Genomic DNA, 12,791 nt, shown 5'->3' on the forward strand with positions numbered 1-12,791 from the left:
GGCTTTTGAAAGTGTGGTGCTGCTTAATCAATTACAAATGTTTTTGCAAAGTTTGGTGGGATTTTGTCAAGATGGAACAAAATTAGAGGGGGTGCCAAAATATTGTAAACGCTTCTAAATGTGGTGTAGTTTGACAAATCTGCACAAAAGTTTTGCAAACATTTTTAGATCTAGATATAAATGTTTGTGAAATGTTTGGTGAGATTTTGTCAAGAGTGGGATAAATTAGAGGGAGGGTCTTAACATGTTTTTGATGGCTAATAACTTTGTTGCCATTTGACAAATGTGGACAGAAGTTATCAGAAAGATTATAGACCCAACTCTGAATGTCTGTGCAAAGTCTGAATGGGGCTAAGTTATATCACTATTGTATGTATGTACATTATGACTCTTTTGAAAAAAGAAAAACATGGGTGGATTTCCAGAAAACTTGTGTAAGGAGCATTGGCAGGGATCTGAAAGTGTTGGGAAGGACTCCCAGGCATGCCAGAGTGATGCTAGAAGTCTGCGGACTTGGAGATCCCAACTCCCTCCCCCAGTATATGCACAGGACTCAGTCAACGGCAACTTCAAACTGTGGCTTATTGCAAATAAAACCAACAGGGATCGATACAAGAACACAGGTGGATTCCAGTACGTCTCGATGGCTCCTGGCTCCCAGCCCAGTTTTAGTGTAAAATTAGAACACCTCTCTTTCATTACTTCAGCCTTTCTCCAAAAACCTATCAGTGTGTTCAATTTCCCCTCTGGAGTCCAATAACCTATATGGTCACCTATACATGTTATTCTACTGGCTCTCACATGTTAGGTGGCTGGCCTATCCCATCGCCAATTCACTATCTATAACATTGTTGCAGAGTAGTGGGCTTACCATTGGTTCTTGTCTGTTGATACCCACCCCATGAATACTAAACTGTGATTGGCTAGAGCTGATCCCCCAGGCCTGGGACTCTGACTAGTTCTCAGCTCATGGTGTACCTCTTCAAGGTAATGTGAACGAGTTTATGTATCTGTATCGTAACTTGTGTACACCACCTTTGCCTTATGAGAATATTCTCCTAGCGATAGCAACACTTGTAGCAGTCTGCATCTTCCTGCTGGGATCGGCTTCTTCTTCCCACCCTGGAAAACTGTTGATTGTTCCATTTGGCTGTACCATGTGTTTGGGGACCACAAAATCGAGCTCTGCAGCTCCTAATTATGAGGATTTGTTCTGTTTTTCTGCAGCTGGTCCCTTTGTTGTCTGGGGATTGGAATGTCTCCATATCTCTTGACCTTGGCTTTGGGCCCTGTCTCACGCACCTTGGTCTCTGTCTAGCGTGAATCGTCGAAGCTCATCTCCTGCTCAATGATTTGGGGCCTGCAGTAATTTTCCTAAACCTCATAGTGTGGTTTCTACATTGTCCATGTTACATTACATTCCCTATGGGTTAGCTATATGTGGTTTGATTAGGCTCCATATATACTCCTGTATGTCCACGCGATTATTGACTTTAAGCATCAGCAAGCTCGCTCAGGATGTCTTGTGCCTTGCGTTTTCTGCGTTACTGCATTTGGCTAATGACAAAATAATAAAAGCAATGACAGTATGTAAATGGATCTGTCCTCTAACTAGAGAACTTTGCACTGCACATGTGCTTCATGTCTAACACTGCTATGTTATGGTGTCGCTAACGACATCAGCACCATGGCTTCTTGGTGATTAGTCCATGCTGTCCATATAGGTGTCTCTGACCATGGTCTCCGGTTCTTCCCCTACACAGTAGATTTGTACTGCACTGGGTCTGTATGGCTGACTGAGAGGGTACCTCTCAGTGTATTTGTTTGTATTTGGTGCATTTGGGATTGGTCCGAAATAGAATGGGTGGTTTCAGGCTTTTCTGGCCTTCCGTCTTTTCATGAACCTGGTGGGGGAGTGGTCTTAGGATCCCGACTCCCTCTTCAAAAGCATGGTTTTGCGAATGTGCTTTATTTTTTGACAAGTGTCATAATGTAGGTACAAAGAATTGTGAAATATCTTTGGTGACTGAGGTACAGTGGCCAGATTGTCTGTGTCAAGGTATAAGGTCATGTCCCAGACAATCTGGCTACTGGCCATGACCACGAAGGACGACCAATGGGGTTAAAGTGGCCATGTCCACCAGGGACCAGCTATGTGGTAAAGTTTTTCGAAATTGTGATAGGTTTGAAAGGGGAGAAAAATGTGTTTGTTGTAATATGGTCATAGGGTTCTCTCTTTGCCTTCTGCAGGCCACCAAGGAAAGGGAAGAGGTGCTCTATACGGAGCCCCACTTTCCTTTCCATGGTGGCCATCTTGGAAAAGGATTTTCCTTCCTGCAGCGCGATGCCGCGTGCGTCCCTGTGTAGCAAGAAAAATCTGTTTTTTTAGCAACCCAGGTTACCGCTTGGGCAACCTGGGGTGCTAATGGCCTTCATCCCCCATTGCAGGGGTTGGAATGGGGGATAACGGTCCGGAGCCCTCGTTATCCTCCCTTGCTTCGCTTGGGCTGATAACTTGGAGTTCCGTGCCGTTATCCCCTGTTCCAGTCCCAGGAACAGGGGATCAACGACACATTATTCCCATTAGCATAACACAAAATGCTAATGGAAATGTTGGAAAATCTTATTGCATCTATGTACTTTACTGATAATTGTAAAGTAGATTGAGTCTATAAGAGAATTGTTTTAGTTCTATTTTGTAACTTTAAAAAGTCGCTCCTCTAGGAACCATTTTTTTTTTTGCAGGTGACTTTAGAACGTAAGGTGAGGAGGGAAATGAGGGAAGAGGCGCCAAGCGCTAATATGGAGGGGCAGGTGGACAGGGGAAGATGTTGCGCATGTGTTACATCTAAGGTAGGGGACAGTGTTTCTCATGTTCCTTATTTGCAGCTTCATAAGCACTTTGAAATTGCTCCCCCCTGCAGAGTGGTGTGTTGCAGTATATACAGAGGACTGTTGTCTTCAAAAGATATGGACCAACAGCCTATTTTATTGCTTGCAAGGTAGAAGGTGGGATTGTGTGTCCCACAGAAGTAGGCTGTGTGCTTACAGTATTGGTTGAGGACGATGAGGTGAAGGAAGACAGGCTACTACTTCCTAAGAAAGGAACACCTTTTCTGAGAGCATTGCAGTGGTTGCATTTGGTGTGGCGGTGAATGGAGGTGGTCCCGTATGAGTAATGTCCAAGTAGTCGAGTAATGAGTATAACTTTGCACTTGGTGCATTTCACTTTGGTAGCTTTAGCCTTTCGTACATTCCCAACAGTAGTAAAGCACTGCCATACTCATGATTCTCTCTGGGTGCTAGAGGTAGGCACGTCCTCTACCTCATCTTCTTGGTCCTCTTCATTGTCTTTGGAAGTACTGTGCTTTTTTTGTTGTCTAGGTAGTCCAGCTGGTGGTGGCTCTTGGGGAGGAGGCATGGCAATAGCTGATGCCATTTTTAAGATAAATAGCAGTTTTACTAATATTTTTGCAAGTATTTGCTGTGTGCTAGATTGTTAATGGATAATGAGTAAGAATAGGTGTAGGAGTTATGCAACGGTAAATTTTGAGCTTCAAAGTTCCTAGATCAGCAGAATATACAGTTCCAAACTGTTTGCGAAGCACAGACCCAATCGCGAAGTGTGGACACGTTTTGCGGACACGTCATCATGCTGCACACGCAAAGTCACGTGAGACTGTCTGAAAAGTCTGTGATGACGTCAGACGTTGGTGGACGTCAATGAACGCAAAAACAGTGTTAAAAATGATGCGAGAAGGTGGGAAATGGCAGAGTTTTATGGTGAAACTTTGTAAATTGGACAAAAATGTTGATGTATTAGGTTAAGTATGATATTAGCAAGTTAAATGGTAAAAACCCATTAGAATCACAGAAAAAACTTTGCTAAAGGGATAGTTATGGTTAAGTTACACTAATAAAAACCTATGAAATTCACAGAAAAAACAGCGTTAAAGGGACATTATGGTTAAGTTGCACTAATAACAACCTGTGAAATTCAATGAAACAACTTTGTTGAAGGGACGTTATGGTTACAAGTAAAACGAAAAAACCTCAGAAATTCGCCAGTTATTGTAAGCTATTCAACCGTAACTCGCACCAGCACCATGCACTGCTAAGAATAACACCCAGGACATCCAAGATGACATCCAAATGTCATTGATGACATCACTGCCAACATCAAGGCAACATCGAAAACCTATCTTTTATAACCTCTGTGTGTGCAAAATGATATTTTCTCCAGGCATGGAAAATGTATGCAAAGCGTATGTTATTAATATTGCCTGGCAGGTGTGTTGCATTTGCATGGAGGGTGGAGCTGTCAGTAAACATGATGACATGAAAGCGCCCATTCTCCAAACTCATTTTGAGATCAGGAAATTCTATATCCATGTCATTCTAAGAAAATGAGGCCAGATTCTAATCGTTATCATTAAGTAAATTGTCAAATTGTAAACTATCTCCGTGCAATCCCTGCCATGAATGAAATAAATCATCTTTTTAACTAAGCACCATGGCAATGTTGGAATTCCACGGATTAGCAGAAACTTTCAAAATATGTTGTGCTTCCCAATAGCACATCAACCGGTTCTCATGTGCAGCGCAAATTGTGTATAGATTGCAGTCCCCCAGGTTTGCAAAACATACATATTGACCATTGAAAAGATAATAATTTTGAGCACAAAGTAGACCATTTTGGCCAACATTCTGGTGTGCTCCAAGAAATAAATGGGCAGGTTCCTCTTTATATAACCAAACACACTGCAGGAGATAGACAATATGGCTACAGAAGCGTACACAATACACACGTTAGCAGCTTTTCTTACTTTGGAAATGTCATCCTGTGTTTGGTGTTATAAGCAATGTGTGTAAATATTCCACAAGTAAACCCGAATTCCAGTGTCCAGGATTCTGCAGACTTGTGAGATTCTGCACTAGGGCAAAGGTTCAAAGACTCACTCAAAGGTACAAATTAGTTCAGAGGTATGTGTGAGTTGGGTGGGCTAAACAGAACCACCAAGCAAGCCTCTCTGAGAGATTCAGCAGGCCCAGCAGAGCTCTAGAATCTCGAGGGAGCTCTAATGGCCATATAGAAATACCAACTCTCTTCCTTCTCCCAGCCTCCAAACACATTTATGATTTTCTCTTTGCTACTAGTATTTTGTCTCTTCACACATATATATTTTGTTACAACCACGGTATCTATTACCTTGCCACCACACAACGATGATTTTCCCGTCAATACTAGCATTTTGTCTATTCCCGAAAACATGTCACACTCAGTTACAGCAACTGAGTGTAATCTCCTGCATCCAAGCGCTTGTATGATTTTCTCTTTGCTATTCGTATTTGGTTTCATCACAGAAAACCGCTGCACTCCTTTGCTGCTTAAATTGAAATGCAGACCAGGTCACATGTATGTATGTATGTATTTATGTTATGCATGTAAGTTACCTTTGTAGCACTGAGCATGGCATTTAGACCATTTTCTGCAGGAGGGATAATGAGGGGACGACAACATGGAATGGAGGGCAGTGAAGAGAAGGTGTGAGTGTTTAAGAATGCATTGGGGTAACAGTGAAAGGAAACAGTCTTCACCATAAGTTAAAATGTGTGCAGCACTGCTAGGTTGATTACTGCCACAGGTGTGCAGCATTCCCCACTACCGGCAGGTTGCCTTTTTATGTTTCCAAAAAGTACACATTGTACCTGCAATAGTGAGAACAGCTACATTCGTGATTCGGGGTACTGCTCTATGTTCTAACATTGTACTTTTACAAGAGGAAAAACAAATAGTTACTTTCCTGTAATTCGAGTTCTCTAGTGTGCCATCGACTTCTCTGTTCCTTCTGATTCTGATACCCTAAAGATGTACTCGCAGGGAAAAGGTGATGACGTGTGTCAATGCTATAGTGTTCGGGCTCACATGTAGTAGTAGTTTGTCATAGTAGTAGTTAGTCATTTATATGGCGCCGTTATCCCATTGTATTTCCCTGTGTTCCCATCCTCCTTGAGCGCTTTGAAACACTTTCCTGTGTATAGGTGCTAAATAAATAAACATTACCATTAACATTACCTGTATGGCCACAACATGAATGTGGGGGGTAAGCACCCTCAGGGGACCGGACTCTAAGTTATGAGTTTTCTCCGAAGCAATATTATGCGCGTGCACATTAGGCCGAGATAGGGAGTTACGTGGGCAGGCTGTGTCCCAGTTACCCGTGGTAGTCAGGCATGGCACGTGGATGACTGCTGGGGGGTGGTCAGGAGAGTGTGCAAGTGCAAGAGACTTGTTATGTGCCCAGCTAGAACCTTTAGCCTTCAGTTATAGCTGCTTTCTAATGTAAGAGAAATGTGTCCAGCTAGACTGAATTTCTTTCATAGGTCGTTGCTGCATTCTGATGGCACAGGTGTTGTGCTTCATGTATTAGCCTGTTGTATGGAGGTGAATGGGTGCAAGAAGGTAGCTGTGCCTGCGGATGGTGTCCAGCGGAGTGGTGCTTCGCTACGTACCTTGGGGCTCAGATTGGAGCATTGCCGTTGGTGTGGCTGAGGGTGCTGAGTCGTCCTGGGTGCTCCAAGAATCGCACTTTACCTTGCTCTGTAGAGTAAACTGTAATTGTTATATAATTCTAAATTATTATAATTGGTCATTTAAAACGTGCTTAATACCCAGAGGTTTCTAAGCGTGGACCCAGGGTTTCGAACCTGAGTTGCCCAACGTAATCTTGCTTCCAAGGAGAACGCGTTGCCCCTGAGCTATCCTCCAGACATCGATTGTGACCCTGTATGGTTGTGACGAGGTAAGTGAGAGAAGAAAGTTCTTCAGGTTGCTGCAGGGAATAACCAGCTTTTGAGTGCCTTTCTGAAGGAGGCATAGTCCTCATTGTGGTGGATGTTGAGTGGAAGAGAGTTCCAGAGGGTGGGAGCTTGGACGTCGAAGATGGATCCTACAATTCTGCTCTAATTGAAAGGGGGAGTGCAGAGCCAGATCTTAGGTTTCTGAACAGTTAGCAGCATGTAAGCTTGTCTTGGACGAATGCTGGGCCAGTCTTGTAGAGGGCGTCGATGTGTGAAGCACATGGCCTTAAAAGTTGCCCTTGGCTGATTGGCAGCCAGTGTAGTACTCTATGGGCCAGGGTTATGTATTCTCCCGGAGAGAGCACGAGGAGGAGTCTGGCTGTAGAGTGTGGGATTCACTGGAGTTTTCTGAGCTGGTAGGCAGGAGGGTATCTGGTAATTGCATCGAAAGCAATACCATAGAATGCCTTTCCATAAAAAAAAATTGCATTGAAAAAAAAGCATTGAATGCATTTTTTTAAATGTAAAGTGTTTAGGTTACTTATAATGGGCTTTAAAGGGTAAAAAATGGGGGGTTGGGAGGAAACCCCCTCATTAAAAAAAAGGAAAAAAAATGCATTCGATGCAATTTATTTCGATGCTTTTTTTTAGATGGAGTGGTCTGTCGATGGTAATAATTCAATGCAATGCCCATAAACCAGCAGGAGCACCCAGATAGAGGAAGTTGGCATAGTCTAAGCAGGAGAAGATGATAGCGAGGATTTCTGTGAATCTTTGAAGATAGGAGAGATAGGGGAAGGTTCGCCTGAGGATGCAGAGATGGAAATGACAGGTTCTGGGCACGGAATTGATGTAATGGGAGAGTGATAGGTTTGGGTCCAAGGTGCATCCCAGGTTTTTTACAGATTCCGATGCTGTGGGTGGGGCTCATAGGGAGGGTGGCCAGGGGGTAGGTTGGGGAAGGAGAGATGTTCACCAGAGATTAGGATTTCGGGTTTACCTTGGTTGAGGAGGAGGTGGTTAGCCGTCATCCAGTGGTTGATTTCAGAGAGACTGGAGACAAGGTTGGGATGGTGGGAGGCCGGTGACTTGAGAATCTTGAAAATTATCTCGGTGTCATCCGGGTAGTTGTAGCAGGTTAGGTTATGGGAGCGGATTAGTACAGATAGAGGACTAAGGTAGAGATTGAAGAGAAGGGGGGACAGCTCCCTGTGGGACCCCTTTAGGGTCAGGGAGAGGGAGGGAGGTGAAGAGAGGGAGGAGTATGATTTGAAAGCAGTTTGAGAGGAATGGGGAGATCCATTTTAGGGGGGCATCCCTGATGCCTAGTGAGTGTAGTCTGTCCATGAGGAAGGTGTGGTCGATATTGTCAAAAGCATCAGAGTGATCCAGGAGTATAAGTGTAGCACAGCCTTCCGAGTTTGCTGCGCTTTGTAGGTCCCCCCAAATGGAGACAAGTGATGATTATGTTCCCCGGTATAGTCTGAATCCAGATTGGACGGGATCAAGTAGGCAGTTAGATTCAGTGTTGAGGCTGAGCTGCTTGCATGCTGTGCATTCTAAGAGTTTGGCAATGTAGCATGTGTTAGATATAGGATGGTAATTGCAAGGAAGGAGGGTGTAGAGGGTGGGCTTTTTAAGAAGAGGCTTTATGTGGGAGGTTTCGAAAGCCTCAAGAAAGATGCCTGAATTAAGAGAGTGGTTAATTATGGATCACGCAACACTGCCTGAACAGGTTGTTCAGATGTTCTTAAGGAGTGAGGGGGGACAGGGATCTCCAAGAGAACCGGAGGGGCGACTTTGGGATAGTAGTTTCAGAAATTCCAGCTGAGAGATGCAGGCGAAGGAGTGAAAGACTGCCTGAGTCGGCAGAGGGGTGCTGAGACAGGGTGAGGCAGAGAAGGTGGGAGGGATGATGATAGTTTGGTGATAATGGAGCTGTATCTTTCGATACCGACATAGGAGATACTGGGTTCAGGATGATTGGGCTATAGCCCCGAACCTTTTCGTTGTAGCCACAGAAAGACGTTCAGGGGTTACAACCAAAAGGATAGCTAGCCCTGAGTCCCAACAGTCCTGACATTAGCGTAGCCCCGGATCTTTACCAGACCTAGCAACACCCCCTGGATAGCGATGTTGTAAAAGTGGTCTGATAAGGCATCGCAACGTGTTTGGGAGTGGGGGAGGGGGTGGGGAAGTAACTTGGAGTTTGGAATTCTGCCATGATTCTATGAAGTTCCCTGCTAGGTTTACAGGAGTTGAACATTTGCTTTCCATAGATCTTTTGGCTTTCCTAATTTCCAATTTATCGGCCCTTTCCTTTCTGGCATAAGTGGCTCTGTTTTGAGGCATGGGGTTGGCCCTCCAAGTGCGCTCCAGGCTATGCTTATGGTTTTAAGGGATTTGAGGGCGGAGTGTACCATTTGGGGTTAGGGCCAGGTCTACAGGGGGTGCCTCTCGTCAGTGTGAGCAGGATGAGGGCATTGGAAGGTCATTGGTCTAGACGTTCAATAGAGGGAGGTTCTTCCTGGTGTGTGAGGTCTGGAAGGGCAGGGGGAGAGGAAAGAAGGGAATGTTTTTTTGTAAATATTTTCACAGGTGTGACTATCAGGTCATATTAGTGTTCATGGGTCCACGTGTATGACTTGCTTCCATATACAAATGTCAATAGGTCAGGCAATATGTTGAAAGCTTTTTGTATCTTCACTGGGCTTCAAAGAACATTGTAAATGTTGGAAAGTATTGCATGTCATAGCCCATGGGAATGAAAGCGTGCGTATTATTTTGTTAATTTATGAAATTAATGAGATACATTCATATCAATCTATGTTTGTCTGCTCCCGTAATAACACCAGTGAGAATTGATGGCAGCATCATTCTGCTTGCAGAATCATGACGCACTTCCTTTTTTGCAGCCCAAACCCCGGCAGGTCTGTCTGCCGATGGCGTCTTCTCTACTCTTTGTTTTGGGGATTCACTGCACACCCTTTCTTTGAGCCCCAAAATCAACGTCCCTTTTCCCCATGCCCCCACCCCTAGCTTATTCCTTCTATTCCCCCAACGTACCTGTCTTGTAGCCCCTAAGCCAGTCCTAGCTCTCCCTCCGTGTCTATTTCTAGGAAATAGAGCAGCATGCCGCTGACTGCCTCAGTTATTGTCAGGGCAGTGCTGCATGTGCTTGTGCATGCCGGCGTAGTATGATGTAGGTGTCTTCCCGCCAGCAATCGGACAAGATACAATTCCTTCACCAGGTACCTCTACAGACCCCTCGTCAATGCACCACGAGTTACTGAAATGCATTCTTTTACTTGCCCAACTATGGTTTTGTCATGGACCTCTTCACGCTATCATGAACGCCTCCAACCACCTTGCCTTTAGCCCATTGTGCTATGACCGCGCATCTACCAATGCTATGAGGATATCTCCACCGTGCTCCCAACTATCTACTCACACCATGAGGCGTGGCTCCACAGCACTCGCTCAAAACATCTTAACGTAGAATTGCAGGCATTCTGTCCTCTCCCAGTACAGACTCTGTCTACCCATAGGCCAATGGCTCTGCGCCCCTTAAGAATTCATGATGTTGGACTGGATCGTTTTGCCACTAAAACTGTGGTCACTGACATAACGGCCCTCATTCAAAAAGAGTCTTAAGACGCTCCTTCGCCTTCAAGAAACTACAAATCAATGGTCCCTTTTGAGGGCCACCGCCCTGTAATCGAGAGAGCAGATCAAGCTTAGGAACTGTGCAATGCTTTGCAAATTAAACGTCTGTTCTCATGAACTGTGCTCTGACATGATGCGTTCCTCTCTTCTCCGAAACCAATACAAGTGTATGTATTCCCTCATCCGTAACAGTCTTCGTGTACCATATACTTTCTCTATCTGCAGCCGTTTCTGATGAGATGCTTCGCCAATCAGGCCTCCCCAGCTCTGCTACACACGCTCCCCTGACCTCCTGTCCTCTTCTGCACCTGTGGAAACCATGCCGATTGCCGCTGTCCCCCTGCCCATCAGTCTATGACAGTTATTCACAGCTATGGCCTTACAGGTTATATCCCTATCAGGTTTTTAGGATAACTAGTACTACATAAGTACAGGGTTTTCTTTTGGATCCACTGGATGTACATTTATTCCACGACTTTTCATTCTTCGAACCCTGAACACCTGCACCGTTTACCGGCCCCCATAGCCAAAGCTCTGGACCCTCACTCTTCAGTGACATTGTGAGCCCCGATTCTCCTCACAGTTCATGGCAGGCCAAGTTATGCACCGCCATAATCGCCATATTTTTGTTTTTCTATCCATCCTGCCATCATGGTCTCTGCTCGCCCATTAACAATTGCCAATCCTTCCTTTCAGAGCATGTCAGCCTCTCCCTTTGAGACCAAAATATCCCCAGGCGTATCCACTCAATTCGTGTATCTGCCCTCACTGACCATCTGGGTTTCATGCAAGGTTTGCCTTTGCTAGTCTGTGGTCTGCTTCAGAAACACAGAGCAACAGATGAACTGATCTATTTAATCTTCCATTTTCCCTAGAAAATTGCCCACCTGGATAAGGGGGTTTGTACCGAAGATTTTCTACATCATAGAAAAAGCTTGGAATTATTACCCGTACACCATCACAGGTAATTATTATGCAGACGCTCTGAGTCTTGCATGGGTTATATGTTGATCTCATATTAATAGAATTTGCATGAGTAGGCCTACTGTGTTGGGTTAGATGGGGATGGTGTACATGTGGTTGGGTTGGGTGGCCTATTGGGAATGTGGGTTGTTTTTTGGGGGGTGTTTAAGCAAACACTTGCATGATCATGGATACTGTGTGATGAGGTTTCACATTTAGTGACATTTGAGTGGTGTTCACTATAGGACATATGTCTTACGTTGTGATGGGATGTTTATGTAATTGGTTTAGGTGCACCGCGGGGGATAGGTGGGGTCGGTGAAGTGTGTCAAAGTCGTCACAGGCTAGGTGTGTGGGCTTGGGGATTGCAGGACGATTGAATGGAATAGGAAGAAGTTTCTTAAAACTGTATTGATGCATCATGTTCTCTTCTACCTTCAATGACCTACAAATGACATTGGTCACCTAATTCAACCTTGATTAGTCAATGACATTGGCTCATGAGGGCCATTACAACATGTCACTGCACCAGGGAATTCATAACTTACCACATCAACTTCTGGTGATTGGAATGATAGATGAGGCAAGGACCAGCTTCTGTTGTTCCTCATTATGTGGCCTTAAATATGTTTCTGAGTTCAACTCCCACGATCCCTATGCAGCATGCTCAGTGGTGAAGGAACATGGGAGTTGTAGTCCGAAATATCTGCAGGGCCACATTATGAGTTTCCATGGGTGCAGACACATTGCACTGGGTTCCCACTTGGGTAAAGGTATGTTCCTGAGACATTCCCTGCCTTTGGGGTGTGGAAACAAACTGCATTAGTGTCGCCAGTTGGTAACATCTTGCTAGTAAGGGAAGGTCTCTGGAGTGTGCATGCATGCTACCTTTAAGCTCTGGTGCAGGAAAGGTTTGAAAGAGAGAGAAGATCCCTGTCAGTGAGATGTGCATGAACAGTGTGTCAGGCTGTGGTAAGGGGAATGGTCTGAAAGTGAGAGAAGATCCCTGTCACTGGGTTGTGCATGCACAGTGTGTCACGCTGTGGTAAGGGGAATGGTCTGAATGTTAGAGAAGATCCTTGTCACTGGGTTGTGCATGTACAGTGTGTCAGCCTGTGGTAAGGGGAATGGTCTGAAAGTGAGAGAAGATCCCTGTCACTGAATTGTGCATGCAAAGTGTGTTAGGCTGTGGTATGGGGAATGTTTGAAAGTAAGAGTAGGTCCCTGTCACTGAATTGTGCATGCAAAGCGTGTTGGGCTATGGTACCGGGAAAGGTTTGAAAGTAAGAGAAGATCCCTGTCACTGAGTTGTGCATGCACAGTGTTTCAGGCTGTGGTAAGGGGAATGGTCTGAAAGTGAG

The 12,791-nt window shown here is 44.9% G+C and overlaps 1 protein-coding gene across 1 annotated transcript in view; it reads left to right on the plus strand.

Moving 5' to 3' along the window:
• LOC138526746 (cytoplasmic phosphatidylinositol transfer protein 1-like) overlaps positions 1-12,791 on the plus strand; it is a 511,789-nt gene that overhangs the window by 309,804 nt on the left and 189,194 nt on the right. The window contains exon 3 of the mRNA XM_069637411.1: positions 11,343-11,431. Coding sequence (XP_069493512.1) covers positions 11,343-11,431 — 89 coding nt within the window. The remainder of the gene's footprint in view (positions 1-11,342; positions 11,432-12,791) is intronic.

Source organism: Ambystoma mexicanum, chromosome 1q, assembly GCF_040938575.1.
Source record: "Ambystoma mexicanum isolate Mex_15411 chromosome 1q, UKY_AmexF1_1, whole genome shotgun sequence".
Lineage (NCBI taxonomy): Eukaryota > Metazoa > Chordata > Amphibia > Caudata > Ambystomatidae > Ambystoma > Ambystoma mexicanum.